Here is a 24,401-nt window from a genome sequence, read left to right on the forward strand (position 1 = left end):
ACAACACAGTGTATTATAAAGGGTTAGTCTGTAGTTTATACTCTGTATAATTAGTATGAATATGGGACACAAATTTCATTTTACTTGCCAGAGATTAACTAGTGTACACATTAGCTTCCAAGTCATAGTTGCGACCGGGAAACTCACTATTAGACCTTTTTGAACAAATATGGACGCCTGCCAGCCCTACCATCCATCCTGTTCAATAGCATTAGCATTAGCTTCTTGCCTTACCCTTTTTTTAATTATTCAGTCTTTCAATTAAATCTTTAAACTGTATTGAAACCATCTCTTTCATGTCATGACATTCATTACAATTTAGGTTAAGGTAGATTTTACTCAAACAGTACCTAGTGTTATTTTTAATCTTAATCAAGCACTGAACTAGACAAAGCAATGTGTAAACCTGATTAAATCCTATTTATAATGGGCGCAATTTTAAATCAATATCGGGGAAAAACCTCGGAGGGCCCCTGGAGGAGAGTACACGGCAGTAATCATGCCCACTGGATGGCACATAATTAGATTCTAATTGGACGATAAGTAATGAGACAAGGCATGAGTGGTTCATCAATAGCCCATGAACCTGTGAATGGAATTACTGCAGTCGTATTATATAAATGCCTAATCAGAATGTACCTTTTTGTGCCGAGCGAACCGTTAAGGAATTGACCTCGACAGGCCTGCAGGGATTTTGTTCTTATTATGTCTTTGATTGTTAACATTGGCACATGTGTGAGAGAAAAAAGGAGACATGAAATGCTTTTGTCTAGAAAACAGACTGAAAATGTTCTGTCTTTATACCTGCTTGTGCATACTCACATGTATTGACACCAGTTTCTAAGCCTATAGGACTATAGAAACACTACTGTATGTTAACCAGAAATCAGTTTCAGGCTCGGTCTAACATCAACATGGACAGCGGCCGTGTGTTTTCATATATTTACTGCCATCTATTCGCCAAATGTAGTCAGCATATAGATGAGGTCCAAACCCCAATCCCAGTTGGCCCCATGCAGCGTGTGCCATTTTCCATTTTCCCTTACTCATTACAGACAGGCCTGTTGACCTTGTGCTTCTGATTCATGTACAAGAGCAGATGTGTTGGCTCTGTAGGGCTTAATGGAGAGCAGTGGTACAAGCTATTGTCTGTTGAGGTTCATCAGTCATTAGCCTGATAGCATGCTAAATGTGACACAGATTGCCAAAGTGGTTTACTTGCGAAATAAAAATCTGCGAAAGCGCCTCAAACAAAGGGGAGGAAGAGAAAATAACTTGAGGAGGAAAAGACTTTAGTGTCTTTCTCAGAGCCCCCTTGAGTCTGTGTCTACTCTGGCCCCCACGTCTCCCTGTAGGACACAGAGGTGACTTTGGAAAGTGATCTGCAGACTGCTGGGCTGGTCTCAAGTGTCGTCATGGCACGTTACATAGCAAATGGATATACGCATCCTCATGAAAACCAACAAAGGGATATGTGGTGTATGTACATATTCAACTTTGTATGTTCAAGGGTGTTCTGCAGCGGAGTGAGTCTGTGCTTCAAGAATCAATCTTTATTAAAAAGGATAAGACTGAAGAATTGATTTAATGAATGCGGCCTCATGTCCTGCGGCCACATGTAATCCGCAGAGAATCATTGAGCATGAGCTCAGGGGGACAAAAAATGTTCGTAGAAGACTCATAGAGTGGCCTGTAATGATAGTCTCCATATAATCCCATAATTCCTTGTTTAATTAAACTCTGGAGCTGGCCTAGAGACTCCACCAGCTCTGTTGCTCTTTTGTTCTCACAGTTGTTATTTGGAGGCTAGGTTTGAGTATTCTTTTGTCCACTTATGTTGAAAGATTTGACTGGAGTGAGCTATAAACAGAGATTGTGGCTGTAAAACAATAAATTAAACGGCAGGAACTCACTCAGGCGAGACATTCAGGTGAGCATTATAGTTTTCATTTGAGCTGAATAGCAAAGGGGTCTCTGTCAGAAGCAGAAATCTCTTCATACACCCTCTTCTTCAATATCTTCCTTTATTTTCCCTCTCCCACACTTTGTGGACTGAGCATGATGCAATCCAACTAGGCCTGGAGCAACACTGGCACATCACACCGCCTTGTCAATGTCTCAATGAGGAAATTATGAAAATATGAATTTTATGACATGAAATGAAAAGGGCCATGTAGTTTGAATAGACATGCAGAGGAGGTGAAAATGATGCAATTTTCTAAATTCAGTTATAATGGTAATGTGCAATGGTAATGCGTGTTTGCTGTCAAAAATTTCCCTGTCGGCCCGGATTGTACAGCTTTGTGCTGTATCTATATTCCTCGAGCAAAAATTCAGCTTAGTTGAATGCCTAAAAAGTAATGTAAAATATGTTCTAATTCATTTAATGACAGCAGATGGAAACACATGGGACTGAATGGTTTTGCTGTGATATTGTGTTCTATTTTATACACTTTGGCTGTGCTGTGTATGAGCAGTGTGCCCTGGGCCAATGAGAGAGAAAAGCAGGGTGAGGAGCAGCAAGGTGGCCTGTGCAGATTAACCCCTCTACCCACCAACACCCCCGCTCCCCTTCATCCCTCTGCCTTCACAGCCTCTGGGGCCCCTCACAGAGGCAGGATTGTGTATCAGGGCCTCTTCTATATTAAATAAATATCCACAGATTAAGATAATATTCTCCCAGTTGTATATTGAGAGAGGAGAGGCTGTCATTTGAATCCTCTGTGTTGCCAGTCGTGCTCTCTTGAGCAACAAAAGAGGCTCCAAAATGCAGATAACGCTGTTTGAGCTCCTTCTCGATCAGTTTCAGCTCACATTTGATGCTGTTTCCTACAAACACCCTTCAGTTAATTCACACAAAAAAACTCCTTAACTTTTCATGGTCACACAGACTGTCTTTTTTTTTTTTTCTTCACTTCAGGTAACCGCACAGACGATGGTTCAGATATAGATTCGGAGCCCGACTTGCCCCTGAAAAGGAAGCAGAGACGCAGTCGCACCACCTTCACCGCTGAGCAGCTGGAGGAGCTGGAGAAGGCCTTTGAAAGGACACATTACCCAGACATCTACACCAGAGAGGAGCTGGCTCAGAGGACAAAACTTACAGAAGCGAGAGTACAGGTTAGACTTCCCATTATTAACACATAGTTTGAGTGGATTCATTTCAAAACATCTCAGATTTCTGCTTCCAAACTATACAAAAGGCGAAATTTCCACTTAAAATATACAGCTAATATTCCTTTGTAGAAATATGTCCCTGTTAATCTGGACTACCAAAAAAACAAAGGGACTATTTCCTTTCTTTTCAAATATAATTTCTGATGTGAAGGCTCACAATCTCAAAACCTGGACAAATATTTTGGGTGAACTGGTTCTTTTAAACACATGTAATTGGACTTTCCTTGGACTGTACTAACTGCCGACATCACTGTGCTGTAGCAGCTCAGGGCTGAGTATCGTTCACAAAAAGAGGCTCACACCGTGTCCCACCTTGTGCAGGCCTCACAGGGATCTGTGCTGCCTGTGCAGCAAATGCCGTAATTCCCCAGCAAAAAGCATCACACTTGACTGAACTCACGCTCGAAGGCGCTCCGTCTAAAACATAATAATATTGCTCGTCTTTTACCCACGGCAATGATTTACTCATCTGTCAGGCTGAAGTTGCACCCTTTTACCGTGTTGCGCTATGCATGTTTTTGCAGCTCACCATTAGCCGTCATGTTCAAGATGTTTGACGGAGACGCTCCCCATCTTCACACCTCAGACCCAAGAACCTGTCTGACAGCCTGGGTGCCCAGAGGTTGTATGTAAGATTGAAGGAAGATATGTACAGTAGAGTTATAGCAGCAGCTGTTCTTCCAAAGACGGAGAGAGGGAGAAAAAAAAGAGGAGAAGAGAGAAAGGGAATGCATTCCTGATGGATTTCTCATTTCGGCCTTTGGCCAGGATCTCATCCCATCACTTTCAAGCTTGCCGCTGCTTGTAAAACCCTCCACATATCACACAGGGTTCCTCATCCTCTCTAGGGACCCTATGCCCCGACAACAACATTAATCAATCAGCCACTGGTAAAAAAAAAAAAAGGGAAAAAAAAGAGGTCTGGGGCACCCCTCTCCTTTTACCACAGTCGTTCACACTCCCTCTGAAGCCCCCAAACTCCTCACCGCATGCTAACTGTTCATCACACTAAATACATGCAGTTGGGGTAAATAATTCCACACGTCTTTGTCCATCTTGAAACCCCCCAACATGCAAAGATGTCCTATATGTCTGAGTGTTTAATGCCTCACTCAAGGGAGGAGAAATTTATCTCATGGCTGTTATAAAGCAACATATTAGGATTTTTTTCTTTAGTGTATAAAAGGTAAAGGTGTAAAGGAGTTGCAGTAACTGAAAGCATCAATAATTTTTATTGAAAATCTACTCTGACACAGTTGGAAAATAAATATCTATATAGTAAATTCAATTTTCAGCAATCTTAATATGGTAATACAGCCACGTAATTGTTCAAACCACATGTTTTGCTTCATTTTTAAAGCTTATAGTAAAGTATGTACAAAGTCAAAGTCATCCTGCAGGGCAGTAACATCACCGGCTTGAGAACAAAATCCATTCTTTTCTAGCACCTGTATATTTATGGAGCCTGACAAAAATATCTAAACATGAAAGCGAGAGAAGAAAGAAAACGGAGTGACTGCTGCATCTTTGCTGTTAGATAATAGACTTAAATGATGTCATGTGAAAAGGAGGAATTTGAGTCATGGCTATAATTTGTTAATGCTGTTTTCCTCGTAATCTAATTCTCAAAAGCTTTGAAAGTCTCGAAAGGTCAACTCAAACTTAATTTTCTAAGACGGTTGTGAGGGAAGATGCTCTGGTAGCCAAAATAAATGATGTCTAAAGTCGTGTTGCAGTTTGGTGAACGTCTTATGAAGGCTAATAATATAATATGATAACTATAACTTTTGCTACAGTTTGTTTCCTCAAATGCATCTGAAAGGAACCATTGTTGATCAAGTTCCTAAATAGATTCGGAATGACGGGATGGGAAATACCACACAAACATCAACGTTTAATCTGTTAATCTGAAGAATTAGATAATTGAAGATAAACTAAATCTGGAAGAATTTGGCTGAAATGTGAATTTGATGGTGTGTGCATGTGGGTGTTGTTTGTAAATGTTCACCAGCTGGGTTAGGTGCTCAAAAGGCACATCACAGGGCAGTAGAGAGGAGACCCTTTGGCCTGAGAGCAAAGCTTCTCCAGCACAGCTGCAATGACGCATCTTCCAGATGTCGTTCACAGGCTAACCGTTTTTTTGTGGCTGAGAAAGAAACTATAGGCAGGGGTGTTGGTGCTCCCACAGACTCATATTTTAACTTGAATTTGTGTCCGCCGTCATGGTTCACTGTTATCCGTTTGTCATTAAACATGGTGATAATGTGGAGAGCAGGCTGAATGCGGAGGTAAAATACTCGTGAGGTTCAAACGTGGCCGCACTCAGCCCAAAGCCGTGTTGTAAATTAAACTGCTAGATTCTTGTGGAAGTGATGAGTGTTTGGCTTAGCGCTGACTCACAACCTAAACTCATAAACAGAGCTAACTCCCTTGTGTCTGCCCTCGCCTGCCATTTTAAGACCCCTTGACCATCCATCTTTATCAGCCATGCTGCCCCTTTCAGCAGAGCTACCAGAGCTCCATCACCACCAATGGCCCCGCAATGGTTTTATCACCCCAACTGACAAATTGTGGGATATGATCCGTATCTCTCAGCAATTAGTTCCAGGCCGTCTCAGTGAGAGGGGATACTGCCAAGTCTACCTTCAGTCTATGCTTCGCTGATGCAGTGTGTGCTGCCACTTTCCATCTGATAACCCCTCAGTTTTAACAGGAGCAGGCAGCAAAGCCATTCCATGAGCTATTAGAGAAGAGAGCATCATTTGTGTCCGTTCCCTCTCAGCGGTGGACCAGGTGGGGGTTGAAGAACTGAGGGACGCAGGCAATAGGCTGCAGGCCGCTGTAAATCAGCACTCACAGATGAAGCAAATTACATTCTCCTCTATTTAGACTGAAGTTTTTAAGAGAGTGACTCTTGAGTCTCGGCTGAGGCTCATCATCTCAGCATGCCGCCTCTGGCTCACTTTACTGAATCTGTCACATAGATCCTCTTTCATTACCAATAAACATTCTGCATGTAGCTATTATACTTAGTGGAATCTAATAAGGTATAAGCATTGCTTTTTACGAAGCGTGCAAATCGATTTGGTAAAAAGTTTCTCTCTTTATCTGTGGCTTGTGCTGCCCTGTTGATGCATGGAATGAGCACAGGCAAAAGACCTATACGGATACCGTGCGCTGGCCTTTAAAGCTTTATGTGACAGAGCAATGCAGGCGAATTCAAGCACATGCTGACGCCTTTAAACAAGTTTTTCAACACTGTGAGTGAAAATACAATCCCATAGGGAGGTATCAGGAGGTAATACGCAGTTTCCTGATTGTTATAATATCAGTCGAGTACCAGCGGCAAGAGAGGAAATCACAATGAAGCTGAGTGGTGACAACCAAACCCAACAGGCAACTGTATTCCCGCCAGTATGGGTTTATGTCTCATAAAGGAATAAATAGGATTTGTGTAGATTGTAGGGGAGAAATTGTTGTAATGCATCAGTGTGAATGTTCTAACAGTTTCTTATTATTAGAATTTAAATGACTTTGGTACAGTGCTTCTGTACTCCTGATACTTATCAAGCTAATCCCACTCTCCTCTCAAATTCACACTCCTAGCTACTTTAATTAGCATAGTGCCAGTCTGGAAGGCAAGCAGGGAGGGAATCAGAGAGAGAGAGAGAGAGAGAGAGAGAGAGAGGGGAAAGAAGGGGGGAAGGAGGAGAGAGGAGGAGGAGGTGTGAGGGAGGGGGACATTGCGTGGTATGAGACAGAAGAGGATTTGTATGTTGAGGCTGGTTGCATCACCCCTCTGTGTCTTTGTGGATATGAAGTCAGCAGCACATTTTGTTTTGTCATTATCTCGGCTCTCTGTATTCATCTACCGAATGTTGCAAATTGGCTCCTGAAAGGCATCACATATTCAGCGCTTGTCTCTGACAAAATAATTCATGGAGGATTGTCTGAACGGGGGGAATTCTGAAATATGAGTGATCCTATTTGAGAGAGGTTTTTACTGCAGTGCAGTGTCACACGTTTACGATGTTTGGAGTGTGCATTGACACTGATCAGCGATTAGGAATCGATTCTGTTGAAAAATTAAAGCCACCAAACTTGAATTGGGGCCTATTGCAGGTTTGTTAGATCCCTTTCTGGCTGTGCTCTTCAACAACCTTCACCATCCTCTGGCGATGTCTTCCTCAAGTCTTCCTCTTTTGTTTCACAAGCTGTGCTAAGCTTGACTTGGGTTGCTGCTCTTCCATCCTCCGTGCCTCCTTCAAACTTTCCCCCGTAACCATATTCAGAGATGCAGTGCAGACGTATCCAAGTGCACCACATCCAGGGAAACCTTTTAGTCCGTGAAAATGAAACAGTAGTGAGCCACATGAATTCGGCAGCACACTTGTAGGTAGATAGGGGATACATGGAGGAGCGCTGTGGCTCTCTGTACTGCAGAGAATTAAACTGGATTGGGGAGAGCAGAGGAGAATCTGTGGTCCAAGGTGACTTTGTGATCAGGTTCCAGAGCACAGCCTCAAATCCTCAGCTTCGGGCTGTGTGAGAGTGAATGTGTGTACGTATAAGAGTGTGCTCGTAATGGATGCATGTGTGCGATAGTGTGTGTGTGTGTGTGTATGCTCCATGTGTATCGCCACTTGTGAACATGTTTATCCCAGTCTGTGCTGAGAGCTTGATGATTGTTGAACAAAGTCACTCACTCAGTGGTGCATGCTCCCCTCTCGTTCCATATATTAAAGTAGACACACTCCCTTTGTGTACACTACCTCAAAAGAGCTGCAGCCTGTTTGGTAGTTTAATATATTAACATCCAGTCTGTTCAAAGCCTGATTTATTGGAAATTTTCAATAAATTATGTTAAGTTTTTCTAGCAGCTGAAGGAGTTGTGATCAGACAGAAATCATGTTTATATATCACTCATTTGCACAGCAAATACATTTCGAAAGAAAACACAGGCTGGATTATCCTTCGACTTAATAAGGAAATGTTGTTAATTGATCTTTCTTGAATGTGTCTTTCCTACAGTATCTGTGTGTGGCAACTAAAGCATGATTAAACTTCTTTATGGATATGTTAACCCACTCACAGGGTTAAGAAAAGACAAAGATTTGACCAAAACCCGCTATTGCAAAACAATTTAGTGGTATACAAATGTTATTTAGTCACAATTTTCAAAACATATTCCATGAAAGTGCACATGGAACAAGCTCTGTATTTACAATGGGTTTTATTAGCCATCTGGTGAACGGCTAGGATATATAAATTGAGATTAATTCTACAGAGGTAAGAACCATGGGGTCATATTTTATTAGAAAAATATATTTTTTTTGCAAAGTAAATGTCTTACATTGAGGTGAAGCAGCTGCAAATAAATCTACGTATGTGTAGGAAACATTAGCAAAGTTAGGAGTGGGAGTCTGCGGGAAAAGGAAGTGAAAAAAGGAAAGCGGACTTCGACGTTTAAGAGTTTTGTGTCTGCCGTGATGGAACACCTCCTTCCTAAGCTTGGATGACAACGGGGGAAGGAAGTTAATGTGAACATAAAAGAGGGGTGGGGTGAGTGGATGAGGTCGGAGGTGAAGTGGCACTGCGGGTTGGGGTGATGGGGAGTGTGTGGAAGAAAGGGGTGTGCCCCCCGTGCCCCCTCCCCTGGGCCAGGCAGCTGTTTGTCTGGCCCAGTAGGAGCTTAGTTCAGACCTTGGACCACGCTCCACTACATCCCAATAGCAGAAATTTCACTGGAGCCACTCACCACATTTGTTTTGGAATAGCTGATTGAGGGATTCAAACGGGCTCTTTAGAGGCGATCGGGCTTGAGATAAAGATTTCCTGTTGGTTTTCCAGTTGCATAATTGAGATTTGCCCGACATAGTCATCGCCTGTTGCATCCTGTTTTCTTTCTTGTAAGTGCTCGACACTAAACTGTGGATAAGCAAAGAAAAAAAATCACCTGGTCTTTGCAGAGGCAGTGACTGTGTGGGAAAAAAAAAACACATTCAAATTAAGATCTCTGTTGGGCTGAGATCCCTTGTAGGCCTATACGAGTTTATATGTATGTTTGTGTGTACAAAAAGAGGCAGCCCCCAAAAAGCAGTGAGTATGTCGCTGTGTAAGTCCCCTTGAAAGTGTCCCTCTTTAAGACCTGTTTAAAAGGGACGCCCCCTCTTTGTGTCCACTGTTCTCCGTGGCGTATGGAGGGGCTTTTGTCCCCCTCTTTCATGTGCTCTCACAATAGCCCGGGCCGTTTGAAACACAACAGTAGATGAACTGCGCTGACAGTGTATTAAACTCTGATGAATTGCCTGTGCGAGGCATAGATCAATGTCCTTCAACCCTTAGCACACAGTGAAGCCCGGGCCTTGTCTTGGTTAAATGGAACAGGTTGCTGGCTCTTTTCAAAAGGGCCTGATTATATTCATGTTTTGTTGAAGCAGAAGCCTTTTTAAAATGTGTAAATCTTTGCAGTTCAAAAGACTCCTATTTTTTTACCCCCCTTTCATTCGGGGGGAATTTGGTGCTGCTCATTTTGTGAGCATTTTACCATTTGCAGCCTTAAACCTCTGTGTTTGGACACAAAAGTTAAAACACTTTCTTTCTCTTCAAACTGACTTTTAAAGCTTTAAAAACAACCACATTAAACCAGCACAGTGATAGCATACCGGTTAACATGTCTCTGTTTCTTCAGATATGCGATGGCCCCTCTCAAAGCATCTAATAGCTTCACAAAACATACTTGAGGTGTGTGGTGTGGAGGCTAGTTGGCCTACATCTGACCTTTAAATGACTTCTTCCCTCTGAAGGGGGCTTAGGGCAGTCTGTTTACACAGATCACAGCTTCGGGCCCTTAAGAACAACAGGGATGGACCACTGAGCCTCTGTGGCAGCTCCCACGGGGACAGCAGACTCTCACCACCACTCATACTAACTGGCAGATTAACCACAGGTGGCAGGAACCAGCAGACTCTGTTGACAGTTCACAACACAGACAAACATAAAGCTGGAAATGAAGTATTTAAAGTTTGATTTCAAGTTGCGTGTGTCCATCTTTACAGGTGTGGTTTAGCAACAGGCGAGCTCGGTGGCGTAAACAGGCCGGTGCCAATCAGCTAGCTGCCTTCAACCACCTGCTTCCTGGAGGTTTCCCACCCACAGGGATGCCAACTTTACCCACATACCAGCTACCAGATTCCGGTTACCCCAGTACCACGCTATCGCAGGGTAAGACGGACGCAAAATGTTATATTGGAAACATACAGCATGAGTTTAAACTAATTTTGTCATACTTATTTTTAGTCCTTACATTCATTTTAATAACATTATAAATTATAGATGAAGCATGTGCAGAGCATAACGACTGTGCAGCAAGTAGTTATGTTTACAATAACATCTTTGTCACAGTGGAACAGGAATGCTTTCTCTTATGTTCTTGTACATTACAAGATTACTTTGAATGTATAAACAGACATTTTTCTGTGGTAAAGAATTTGCAAAGACGCATGACTTATGATTCTTGTTTAGCTTCAGCACAGTCGTGTCTTCTCTTACCTGTGCTCTGTTTGTGTTGTTCTGGCTGTCAGAGGGCAGCACATTGCACAGACCCCAACCCCTGCCTCCATCCTCCATGCACCAGGGAGGTCTGAGTGCTGACACCAGCTCCGCTTATGGTCTCTCATCCAATCGCCACAGCTTCTCCAGCTACTCCGATACTTTCATGAGCCCCTCAGCATCCAGCAACCACATGAACCCTGTCGGCAACGGGCTCTCCCCACAGGTCAGTCCGAATGAGTTTTTTACCTCAATTTATCTGCAAGTATATAATGTCCCCACGTATAGGTGGCGTTCACATTATTCAGTCTACCTCCTCCCCTCCTCCTCCTCCTCTTCTCACTGTTCAGAATATGTAATTGTATTTGACTGAAATTAAAATTCAGAAACAGCATGTTCAGCAAAATAACTGCCAGTGTGGGCTTTTATGTTCGCCTTCCAAAGCCCTGGATTTATTTTAGCTACTCGAAATTGCTACATTTGTAAAACAATTGGATTAACATCAACAAATTAAAATTCATCTTGATAGTACCGCAAGTACTCAAGCTGCTCCAAACAGCGGTTTTTCGACTTTCCTGGGACATCTAAATCCCGCGTAGCGTTAGTGAGAACACATGCAGATGAAATAATTAGCTAAAGCTTATAAATGTAGACCCATAATCTTCTTCACGTAATTGTCTGCAGCTGGAAGACTTCAGTGCTATGTGTGATTTTCCTCATCTCTATAACTGCATGATTTGCAGGCAGAGTGACAGAGGCGATGTGCTCTCTACGCGTGAGCTTTTCTTGTATGTTTATCCTGCTGGACACTTCAAATGCTCTTGTGCCCTCCCGTTATACTAAAGAAGAACATTACCCAAGCTCTTTAGGGGGTTTCCTAATTGCATTTTACATCTATGAAAGCCCAAAATGATCCTTTCTACCCATTCTCCTCTTTGTCATCTTACTATATATGTAGGTTGTCTGGATTTCACGTTAACCTCTTTGGACACCTCCATTAATGAGCGTTTAAATGCGACTCTGTGGTAAGGGTTGAGCTTTAAGTAGCACAGAATGAAAAATGATTTGTATTGATGCAAATCGTGTGTACGGAGTGAATTATACACAATTACCCATCAATACTGGCCAGTCTTGCCCACCCTCACCAACAAGATGTGGTTAACAGGCAGAAAATAAGATTGAAATGGTGTGTAAAGAGTTGAAAATGAATTTCAATGCTGCATTTGTCCACAATTACCCCGTCGTTCACACGTGTTTTATTGGGAGTTTTTTTTTTTTTTTCTTCAAATATTTCTCAAAGCAGATTGGAAACATTCTTGGTATTACCCTCTTTCTTTGGAGAAGAAAGAATTAAGGATTTTGTGACAAAAAAGAGATTTTCTCTCCTGCTGGAGCAACGGAGGATAACATGGAGGCTCACAGCGTGTTTGATTGTTAATCGTGGCACAGGGGCTTTAACTGCTAATGCTCTCACTGCAAACCTGCAGAAAAACACCAGGAACATGGAGTCGTTTTTTTTTTTTTTTTTTTTTTCATTAATGGCTCTCTCTAATACTGGCATGGGGTACACACTGTCGCTTTCTCTCCCTCTCTCTCTTCACAGGCATTCAAGAATGTGTTGGGATATTAAACATTTCCTGTCATAGTGCGGATTAGGACAAGAGCCTTTGGGCAACTGTACAGCATGGATTTTCACTATTCAATTACTCTATCATGTGGGTTTGATTAAAGTTGCTATAAAAAATAAAATAAAAAAAAACACCTAAAATGAATTTCATTTGTTTAGAACTTAAATTTCGTGTTTTAATTATTTTTTATTCAAGGGGCCATAAGCATGTGGTGTGATCTTTGCACTGCACAGAATTGAAATGTATTGAATGCATGCAGAATGCTGTGTGGCATTCCTATCAGTCTCTCAGCATGGAGATGAATGTTCCCACTGACAGCAGAATCAGAGTTCACTCTGTGGTGCAACGGCCTGCTGGGCTGGGCAGACCTCATCCCTCTCCTTCCTCTCTTCCCTCTCTGCACTAACATGCAGGTATTCACACGGAAAACTCACAGAATAAACGCTTAAAGTTAATCGAAGTGCCGAAGTCAGACCTTGTTTTCTCTTTGCATTTAAACAAATTTCCCTCAAACGGCAAATCAGTTTCAGTTTTTGGAAAATTATCAACCCGCATTCAACGCTTCACAGTTTACTTTTCATGATGTTTTTAGTCTCCTGTTTTCCTGAAATGGAAAAAAAAAAAAGCAACACAAAGAGACGCTCTATCGAGATGGAAATGAGAATTTGATATTGTAAGTTACAGACAGCATCTGTTTGCAGGAGATATGCTTGTGCATTGGTATGTGCAAGCTATTTCTTCAAGTGTCTGGCATTGATGGCCTAGCTGTTGCTGTAAAGATTGACAAAAATTCTCTGATTCCCAGTAAATGGGCTGCGGTGGCGAGGTGCCAAGTCTGTAATGGAATCCTGCAGCGTTCAGCAGTCCCGACAGGAGCTCGCGTCCATCCCAATCCCATAACCTATCCCGACAGCACACATTTTCCCATTACAGGCGGTGGAAAAGCCATGCACACTCAAACTGGTTGCTGTCATTGTGGGATATACAACGTGTTTGGCTGGTCGAGGGAGGCAGTATATTAGGGGTGGTGAGAGTGAAGCTGTGCATGGCTGGGCAAAAGGTATGAAACCAGAAGTGTGTTTTGTTGTTGGTCTTGTTTCATTTAGCTGCACAGCAGGTGTTGGAAAGAAGGAAAGGCAAGGGCACAGAGGACAGGCATTCCAATATTTTTCTATCTTTACCTGAAGATTTAAGCTTCTGTCTGCTTTTTCATTTTTAATATTTCACTTGAAACAGGCCTTTGCCTTGACCTTTTAAATGGCCGTCATGATGCTTCAAGTCTGAATTTTGCATACTCGAAAAACAAATAAGCAATTTGCTTTGGACAGACAGCTTTCCTTTAACTGAAGAGGTCATGCTTTTACAGTCATCTCTCAAGAATATTGTATATTTTCAACAAATCACGGCAACAGGAAACACCAAGGTGCCTTTTAGATACTTTTCAAATGATTCTTTGAAGCGGTGTTCATGACCATTGCATTTGTGGGGAGACATTTGGGCTGAATTCCTCATTATTGCATGACAGGGACACCTGCTGGGAGAGGAAAGAAAACAACTGCACTGACTGGAGAGCTGAAGTCAAGCGAGAGAGGAGCTCTGTGGCAGAGCTTGGGTTTCACTCCTCTGAGAAATTTCTAGAAATATTGACACCAAGTGATAAAAGAGAGGAAAAAGCATTGGGAAATGCAGTGTTGGATGCTTCGCAGTGCAGCTCAGGAGGTTATTCTGCATGATAGGAGGGCGAACGGGAAGTCTGTGAACTCTATAGGTTTGGCGGACAGAGATTTTTATTGCTGTTTTGATGAAGGAAGTTTGCAAAGTTTTGTGAGGAACTTTTTTTTTTTCTGTTTTGCAGCTTTATGAAAGTGTTGTGTGTTTTGGAATGACAAGGATGTGTATGTGTGTGTGTGTGTATCTGAGGAGGGCCTTTGGGCTGTGTGAGTGGGCCGGGCCTCCACACACACACACATATATATATATATATACACACACATACACGTACACGGGATCAGAGGCAGAGCGGCTCTCACCCCTGCCTCCCTTTGATCTGTGTCCCCAGGCCTGCCTGCCCGCGCGGCGCTGCACCGTACCACGCACGCTGACACCATGCTCACCAGCGACTCCCCACAACTGTCTGAGAGAGATAAGCCAGGGGAGACTCCAAACTGTGCTGCTCCTCTTCCATTAGCTAGCGCAGACGCTTCTTTTAAAAACGGGATGAATTATTTTTAAGAAGCAAGCTCTGCCGTTGCCAAAAAAAAAAAAAAAATGGAGAGGGGAAAATGTACGGAACAATCTGGAGCTCTGGCTTCATTCCTCCTCCCTCCCTGACTTCTAACAAGACATTCTGCACCTGAATACCAATGAGAGGGGGAGATGCATGTAGTCCCCCACATTATTAAAACTTGGGCATTAAGCCTCTCACCGGGCACTGTGTCAGCTGGCAGGCTCCACTGACAACAAATCAAAGGGGATGAGCACATAGCCTGCATTCATAGCTCAGCCACTCGCAGAGCAAGAGGGGGAATACATACTGGTTAATTAGAACTCCCATTAAAACAAATACTGTTTCAATTTGGCAAGTATAAAAAAAGATGTAAGAGGCTTTCAGAAAAAAGAGACCTACTGTTGGCAGCTGCCAAGAAAATCCAGGGACTGTAAATCATATCCACTGGCTATACTGTTTCTGCACAGATTATTAGTGTTTGCTGCTGTTTTGCAACACTTTTGAACTCTGAGGAAAGATTCAGCGTCTGTGACACCAGAAATGTACCTCTGCACACGTCGCGTCCGCCTTCGCGTTGCGTTTTCCTTCGTCTGTAAGAACATCCTGGTTTGTTTCTTTGCAGCTTGCAGAGATTCATCTGCATGGACTGCAGCTTTTATGAAGTATGATATAACTAATCGTCTAAAGCTTTCTGACACTTTACAAAAAAAAAAAAAAAAAAGAATGCCACTCACATCGGGATCATAGCTGCAGCTTTATAGGTAGGCCTCATTTATTAGCAGCTGAGACAGTACTGCAGCTTACCAGCCGTCTCTGTACCTGAGCCATTTGTTGCTCACTCCATCTTTTAGGTCTCCCGAGCACCCGAGTGAAGCCATTTTCTTTTTCATTCCAAAATATTTTTGGTCGGAGCTTTATGCATTCATAATCTATTTTTCACCTACCAACCTTCCTTCCCCTCCATTTGGCTTTTTGTCATCCCATGATGCCTTGCCAATAGTGCTTTGCTCTCTCCCTCTCTCTCTCTCTCTCTCTCTCCCCACCTTCCTCTCTTGCTCCAACTCTCTCCCCTGGAGAGGCAGCTCTTCTCCCTACGCCCAGATGAAAGGCTATGGCGGACAATAAAAATGCTATTTAAATGCAAGGGTGTTTGTGTGCGGGTGAGAGATATTTCCTGCTGAAAGTGAGCTGCTGCATCCTGATAAATAGTAAATATAAGGGAATGTGATTTACATTTATCTTGCAGAGGCAGCCAATATGAATTTCACTAAATCCTAGAAGATGGGGATTTAAGGAGGAAAATGACTGAGACTGATTCACATGCTGTGTGTCCCACGCAGCTGAAATGCCTATAAGGTGGAAAGTGGTACTGTCTTTATTAGAGTATGGGCGCAGACATCGATCCTATCTAAAATACCTATTACACACAGACATGCACCGCGTGACATGCTCATCTGCGGAGATTTTCAGCCTCATACACACATCATTTGAAGGTGACCTGCACCTAATAATAATAATAATAACTATAATAGTAATAGTAATAATAATAATTGGAGGATGCAGGTGAAGTGTCTAAAGGGCAGATCTCTTCGGGATCAAGGGTCAGGGTGCAGGGGGTTATAGGATGGCCAGGGCAAGTAGGAGGGCTGGTTTGCTGTGAACCTGTCCTGCTAGCCGGAGGTCTCGGGATGTTGTCTAGCTGCATGTGGTTCCTTTTAGTTCCAGATGCCACTCTGACAGGTGCATAGATGTGATTAATACTCTCTCTGACTTTTTTCTCTCACCCACGTTCTTTCATTCTGTCCCTTCTTCCTCACTCCTCTCTTTCTCCATGTCCCTCATTGGTTTCTTGGTCCTTGTTTCGCCGTGGAGTCTCGTGACCCCTTTCGCAAAGTTGATCTAACACTCACAGTTTTCTTAGCCTTTGTGTATATATCTATATACATAAGGGAAAGGTTGGAAATATGAGTATCTATTGCCGGCATGCTTCAGTGCGCGTGTCTCTTTCTCTCTTCTCCGTTCTTCCTCCTGACAATAAGATGAGAATATGGGAGGTGGTTCGGGTCCTCAGCTGGTTGTCTCCTGCAGCAGCTCTCCCCTCTCAGTCTCCAGCTGAGAGCTATTTCACTATTTATTTACATGTAATTATGGCTATGAGGTGCAGATATTAACACTGTCAAGAACAATTTGACCTGACATTTTTCACTAGACCTGGCCCCTGCTGGTTTTAGCAAACAACCCCCACCCTCCCCTTCTCGTCCTCCTCCACCTCTGCCTCCTCCTCCTCTTCTTCTTTCTCCTTTCCTTCTTCTTCGTCTCCCTCCCCCCCTTTTTTTCTCCTTAACTCCCTCGATCCGCCTCGCTTTCCTTCTGGATCTGCTCCCTCACACACACACAGGCCCTGCCTTGCTGAAACCACTCTCCTGGAATCAGAAAATCTGCCGTTTAATTTAGAAGAGGCGTCGGTGCAAGGTGCGGAGAGTTGAAGTCTGTGTGTGTGTTTGTGTGTGTGTGTGTGTGTGTGTGTGTGTGTGTGTGTGTGTGTGTGTGTGTGTGTGTGTGTGCTTTGAAGGGGCCTCTCTTGTTCCCAGTGGCTGAATCCATCCCATAGTTACTCAAGCATATCACTAGCAGAGAATAGAGGATTGCTCCCCACACGTTCTCCAATTGCAGTCCAATAGACGACATATTAACCTCTGGTTAGTGCGGGGCCAAGTTTATAGCTTATACTGTGGGATGTTTAGGAGGGAGGGGTGGGGGCCTTCCTCCAGTTTGAGCAGCTGTGCTCTTTCGAACATTAATGCCAGCATGAGCTAAAGTGGGCTTGAGGGGATTTAGTTTAATGAAAATTTGCAAAGAGAGGGAGAGCGAGAGAGAACCCTAAAATAAATATGATTCCTATTCTATTTCCACTTGTTTTAGCTTCCTTTGTATGCATGAACAGCTTCATGGAGCGCAGGGAGAAGACACACACAGGCGCAGGGTGGCTAACATGTTGTGAGGAGTGACAGCTTGTTCCAGTGCCCACTAATCGTCCTCATCTGTGCCTGCCTTGTCAATGCCCAGAATCTGTCAGTGCCAATCAGCCAATTAATTGAACACAATTAGCACCCCACCCCAATCCCCCATATGCACCACGTTCTTCAAAGGCCCATTTCTCTCCCTCCAGCATCAACCCCCCCCCCCGCCACCCTTCCTCCCATTCTACCTCTCATTCTGCCTCTGTCTCTTCATCCTATGGCGCTGGTGGAAGACACTTTTCAGTTTTTATTAATGTGCCGCGGCCAATTAACGCAGTGGCATGCAGGCCAGAGCCCGTCATCTGCTGCCTGCCACCATCCCGGCTGTCTGCTGCGGCCCCACGCCACCCCTCGCGCCACCTCCACCGTGACCAAAACGCTTTAATTCAATTTATGCAATCACTGTTATTTTTAAATAGTCATTTTGTCTGCTCAGATGAGGGGCCTTACTGCCCGCTGGGCCGGCCCTCTCATGTGAGGGGTGGGGGAAGGGTAGAACATTGCGGGAGCAGGAGTCGACTGACTTGGTTGGGGTGGGTGGGGGTTGATCACTGATATATATATATTTATAGTTATTTACTTGCTTCATGTGTATTAAGTTTCAGGTTTTGTTTGATTAAATTAGGATTAGAATTAATCTATCAAAGTTATCACAGAAATATCTCAATTTCTTTCTGCATAGAACATAACATATATATATATATATATGTAAGTGTCTTCATTCAATATGTTGACTGTTCTCAAAGTCAGACACTTTCCAGACACTGGATCTGTGTGACTCCTGGGTGACAGACTTAAACACTGTTCTCTTCCTGTAATCACACCCTCAGGACTGGCCTTCAAATATTGATCTGAAATTCAGTGTCATCACTGTGGATCTTTAATCATTCTCCGCTGAAGCGAGTATCAGCCAGGCAGATCTGCTAAGGTGCAAGATGCTATTCTGCAGCACTCAGATAACTTACAGACATTTGGAGTGCTCATTTTTCCCTGTCTGCCCCAGTGACCTCTGCCTAACTTAAAGGTACATCTTGGGGGCATTTTGATTTGGGCAGAACAGGGAGCTATCGGTGACAGAGGAACTAATCCAGTCTTGCGCAGATTAAGAGTATTTGTGGAGTGGGGTGTGTTGGCGCTGGCGCCGGGAATGGAACAGAAGGGGCTCCTATCAGCTCTCCAGGCAGGCTAGCCCTCAGGCCAGCGCAGTCCTACAGGAGTCTTTGTACTTCCCAAAGCCTCCACTTTCCTCTCACTCACTCTGTATCACTTTCTCTTCTCTCCTCTGCCCCCTCACCCTCCATATAGGCTATCATATTTTCACTGCTCCATTTTCTCTCTTTACATTTATGAATTTTGTTGTTTTAGTCCAATGCAAGAGTTCACTGATTATCATCAGGTGCTTGACACATTTGACAGATCTGAGGCACATTAAGTTAAAGCTGTAAAAAAAAGATATAAATGCTGCACATTTCAGTGTCGCGAAAAATATTAGAAATATGTTGTTAAAGTTTGAATGAAAAAATAGTGGTATTGTGGAGTTTTTCCCCTTCTTTTTGTTTTTATTTTTTCTTGTAACACTCTCAGCGTTTCTCTCAGCTCAGTTTCTGTCACATTGTTTCATTCTGGAAAGAAATCCAACAAAGAACATCTCGTCAAACATTCGTGCAGACAAAAAAAAAATGTAATTTGACTGTTGAAGAAATTAGGGAGGTATGAAAGGGCCTCTTTTTGTGTCTCAAGTGCGCTATTTATTTATCTGAAAGGATGCACATTGTATCAATTTACACTTCCCCATTCACTTCGCCACAGGCTGGAGGGCTCAGAAGTTGAGAGAATTAATTACTTTTTTATTATTATTTATAAAGTAATCTATCTGTAGAGAGGGAGCGGAAAAAGGAGAAGGAGAGAGTGAGGGAAGGGGGGTGAGAGAGGCAGGGAACGCCCTGGAGCATTGTCCTTTAAACTAGGTCCTGGCTCACATTATCTCCCAAACCAGCACTCACACAACGTCAGACAACAAACGAACTCTGGGCTGCCGAGGACGCTGTATGCAAGGAAAGAGAGGGAGGTGGTGGGGGGAGAGGAGGAGAGGAGAGGCTGGCAGGGAGGGAGGGATGGAGAGAAGCATGGAGGAAATCTTCTCTGCAAGAGTGGAAAGAGAATTTTAGGAAAAATAATGCGGTTTAAGATATTTAAGTCTAGTTTGATGCATCTGTGTGTACACTGAGATGAATCATTTAAAACTTGAGTAACATCCCGGTGCACCAGAGTCTATCCAGTCAAAGTTTAAGCATTAACAATAAGCTATGTGCATGCCTTATATACATATATAAAAATCTAACACAAAGTGTTTTATTCCTCTGTGAGAATAAATCCATTGGCTAAGTTTGAGGAGACTTTGTGCCAGAATTGTGTGCAGCGTGTAGCAGAAACAGAAATATGTGAAGGTACCCAGCTGCAAATGTTTTTTATGAGCTTATGTGGCTAAGTTTCATTTAACCCCTGAATGTGAAGAGGGAGAACTTTATGGGGGCATCAAAGTGACAAAGCCATGCAATTAAAACTGACCCATCTATAACATTAAATACTGTATATGTGGGTGGAAGAAGGCGACTTAGTTGAGAGGATGAAGTGACGCCAACGCAGTCTGATCTGGCACTTGTAACAGCATAGATTTGTGTTAACATGAAATCTACACACACGGATTAATGACTACTCCAGAAGAGCGTACCTTCTCCCTTCTAGCGAAACTCAAATCATTAACACAGAATCCTTTTTTGAGAAGGAAACTAAAGGATAGCGACATCCTCACAGATGACAACACTTGCTGATCCATCTTAATTTGCAAAAATAGCAAAACTGTTACAATGTCGGTGATAAGACATCATCTTCTTTTGAAGAACTTTCATGAGCATGAAAAATATTCAGGCCAATTGTTGGCTATTCTATCTCATAAAGAAGCGATGTAATCAAACCTCAATTAACCAATGACTAAAATGGACTCATGCCCTCCAGCAGTCTCTCTCAGGACACTTAACAAGCTCTCTCCCCCCTTCACTTTCAGCCATCACAAACCATCAGGACATAATACTCCTCTCATCCCTCCTCAGAGTCTGCAGCTCGGCTCCATATGGGAGGGAGCATCACATGTGTCCAGCATGAAAAGGGCCATGAATCTCCGTCTTATGGATACATGTCACATGCTTTGTCCGCAGATGTGGACAGGGTGGGGGTTTCCATACTGATAGAATTAACATGTGGAAATGACTAACCAGGCTTTATGTTTCTGATGTGCTTGGAGTGCTTTATATTTCCTGGGAGGCCTTTTCTAAAGATATGATTAATTTGCAGAATATGGTTAATTTTCCCTCTGCGGGATATTCCTGGCTTAGCGCATCATTTGTGGACTGTTTGGCTTGCCCTTGCATTGCCTCCTATGTTTGCAGAGAGTGTGCGTGTGTGCTAGCACGCATGTGTCCACTCATGTGCATGCAAACATATGTCTGTGTGTGTATCACCCCTGTGTAACCACCTCCATGATGGGCTAATTGGTTTAGCAGCCAAGGGGCCAAAGGGCAGTGCAGCATAGCAAAACTCAACATGAACCTGATGTTGAAGGGAAGGCTTCCCTGCTATAGGAGGGAAGCATGTGTGGGACAATTCACTTTTTACCACCCCCTCCCACACACACACACACACACACACACACACACGCACACACACTCCTTTTTCACTTAAAGAAACTCGCAGCATAAGAAAACAAAATTCTTCACAGTGTTCTGGGTCACTGTGCTTCAAACTGGAGTAGCAGTAGAAGTAATCTCTTACATTTTAACATATTTTGAGACCTTCTTCTGACGAATGTCACATACTATTACATTAATCTGGAATACTGAATTGGAAGCTTTTATACACTATGAATAATATAACACACTGTGATATTCAGGCTAGTCGCAACCTGCAGTATCACCGGGCCCCTCAGTAAGGTTCGTGGAGCCTACTTTGTGTGGGGATCTGAGGGGATCATTTACCAGTTCCAACTCCATTACTATTCATGAGATGGGTAGGCTAGGGGCGAGGGATTAGGGACTCCCTTGGTGCTTGTTGTGCTGTAGGCTCGGGCTCAGGCCTCAGGCTCCGGGACAGGGGCTGTCTGGCACGGATGGTGGGTCTATTATCACCCTGGGACCCTTCTGTCCCACAGCAGAACACTTACTGGCAGCGCCAGCTAATGGAAATGGTCTCTCTTGTTCCCTTTCTCTTTTTTTAACCTCATCACCCTCCTTGTATCCTTCCCCCTTGCTCTTTAAAAAAAAAAAAAAACGATGGGGAAGTTTTTCCCTTTCCCTATTTCAAAGTTGAAATGGTGTATTTCTATTGGCATCTTTACCGTGAAGTGCTAGGATGGCACTATATTCGCAGAAAAAAAAGTACTTTCCCCTCAACTCTGTCAATGCTTTGATCCTCAATTTTTCAAATTTCTAACATCCTCCGTTCCCCCTTTCCCCCCCAGGTGATGAGTATCCTGAGCAACCCCAGCGCTGTACCCTCCCAGCCCCAGCACGACTTTTCCATTTCCCCCCTGCACGGCAGCCTGGAGAGCTCCAACCCCATCTCAGCCAGCTGCAGCCAGCGCTCTGACACCATCAAGAGTGTGGACAGCCTGGCTTCTTCCCAGTCATACTGCCCCCCCACTTACAGCGCCACCAGCTACAGCGTGGACCCCGTCACTGCAGGCTACCAGTACAGCCAGTACGGCCAGAGTGAGTAATTAACATTCGTATAAACTGTATGACTGAGTTGATCTGCTTGTGTCCAAACAAGATTAGGTCATTCCTTTCCTCCTTCTGACCTTTGTACCCTGACTGGTGGAGGCAGACACGTGCTCTTGATAAAGACCCCCCCCAACACACACCACCACCACCACCACCACCACCACCATCCTTCTCATAGAGAGCTGCCTTAGTCACACCCCACTCCACTTGGATAGGAAAGAGGAGAGGGCCACTTCAAAGAACGGCACACCCTCAGGGGCCACAGTGTCCTCTTGCCCACCTCTCTCTCTCTCTCTGTTCTCCATCACACACACACACACACACACACACATACACACACCCTGGGGGCAGGAAAGAGTTTGCTTTATTAGATTAGCATAATTGACTGATGCTGTCACAGCCATTCATAAGAGGTAAAATGAAGCACACTTCCCCAACAAGCTATCCAGCGCCAGCTCGCCAACATTTGTTTGTATTTATACGCAGCTTCTAGTAGTGATCTGCTCTACTGTGCAACTTCTTCTTCTCCTTTTTTTTTTTTTTGTGTGTGTTGTGGTGTGTGTAAATGCACGTGAGCGCATGCCAATCCGTCACGTTTTGTGTGCGCGCACCAGTGTTTTGTCGGCAGCAAGGAACTGATGGCAGTGCGGATGTGAGCTGATGTGAGGTTAATTAAGATGGTGATTGAGCACAGTAGATGGGTAATGAATGGAGGAGAGAGGAGAGAGCTGCTGTCTGAGGATGAAAATGATCGGCCATGTGGAGTGTGGAGGGCATGAAATCAGAGATGCCAAGTGTAATGAAGACTGGCACACAGAACACACACGGGGACCCGTCTGAGTGACAGCATGGAGACTTTACCAGGATGCACATGCTCTGTGCCAGCGGCGTGCCAACCTCAGACAAGGGACAGGGGAGGGGTTTTCTTTATCTTTCACTCTCTCTCTGTGAATTGTTTTTCATTTGACTCACTCGCTTCTGCCACAACTTATTTCAGCCTTAATCAGAGAAATGAAATGAGAGTAAATAGGACATGTGTCTCAGGAATCTACCACCTGTCTGACGTGTGTTTGTTTGTTTGTTTTTTCCTGTCTTTTTTGTTTTTATGCAGCTGCCGTAGACTACCTGGCTAAGAATGTGAGCTTGTCCACCCAGAGGAGGATGAAACTTGGAGACCACTCGGCCGTGCTGGGACTGCTGCAGGTGGAGACTGGACAGGCCTACTAAAGCCCCCCCCCCCTCGGAGACACGCCCTGCACCACCCTCCTCCTGCCCTCTGCCACCCTCCTCCATGCTCCATCAAGTCTGGACTCCAACTCCAGCTCGCCTCTCTGCTGCTCGCTCTGCAGCCTGACCATGACATTAGCACACAGCCTCACTGTGTACCAGAGAAAAGGACGCTTGCGGGTGTGACGAGGCTCTTCGGGGAATGGAACTAAAGTTTTCACGCCACTGTCAACCACCAGGCGGCTCTGCATCCTCTCTACTTAATATTTGGGCGTCTGCGCCTGCTCCTTGTAGTCCTACCCCAGCCCCAAACTCTGTTTTGTTTTGTTAAGAAGACCAGACAGCACCCCAGAACACCCGAGGATAGTCGGCCGCCTTGGCCCGGGTTCCTTTTTGTCATGGCTGCAGTCCAGCACACATTTAGACCCATCAACAACATGTACTTTGACCTTGCTGTTCATAGTAGTTAACAAAGCCAATATCATTTGAACGACTCTTATTCTTGTTCCTTTTTGATATTGTTAAGATTATTGTTGCTGTTATATAATTATGGTTAATGTGATTTATGTTGTTCTTTGATTCCATTCGTATCTCTTTTCTCTGTTAGATGTTGGTGTGTAAAACACAGTGTGGATGACTGAGACCATTGGGAGTGAGTGTCTGTTGCGTGTGCATGTTTTGCGTGTCGGCACAGTCACACAAGAGAGGATGATTGTTTTCCAAGCTGCTGTTCCTCTGCCTGTTCCCTGAGCTCTAATGTTCATGAGCGATTTGACCTTCCCACTTTCATATTCGT

The 24,401-nt window shown here is 43.9% G+C and overlaps 1 protein-coding gene across 3 annotated transcripts in view; it reads left to right on the forward strand.

The window, feature by feature from the left end:
- Nucleotides 1-24,167, forward strand: part of pax7a (paired box 7a) — a 47,665-nt gene extending 23,498 nt beyond the window's left edge. For all 3 annotated transcript variants that reach the window (XM_010731345.3, XM_010731346.3, XM_019260762.2), the window contains 5 exons: nt 2,921-3,120; nt 10,236-10,401; nt 10,761-10,954; nt 22,117-22,366; nt 23,490-24,167. In XM_010731345.3, coding sequence (XP_010729647.3) covers nt 2,921-3,120; nt 10,236-10,401; nt 10,761-10,954; nt 22,117-22,366; nt 23,490-23,605 — 926 coding nt within the window. In that variant the 3' untranslated portion in view covers nt 23,606-24,167. The remainder of the gene's footprint in view (nt 1-2,920; nt 3,121-10,235; nt 10,402-10,760; nt 10,955-22,116; nt 22,367-23,489) is intronic.
- Nucleotides 24,168-24,401: the final 234 nt, after the last annotated feature.

The sequence above is a fragment of the Larimichthys crocea genome, chromosome VI (assembly GCF_000972845.2).
Source record: "Larimichthys crocea isolate SSNF chromosome VI, L_crocea_2.0, whole genome shotgun sequence".
Lineage (NCBI taxonomy): Eukaryota > Metazoa > Chordata > Actinopteri > Sciaenidae > Larimichthys > Larimichthys crocea.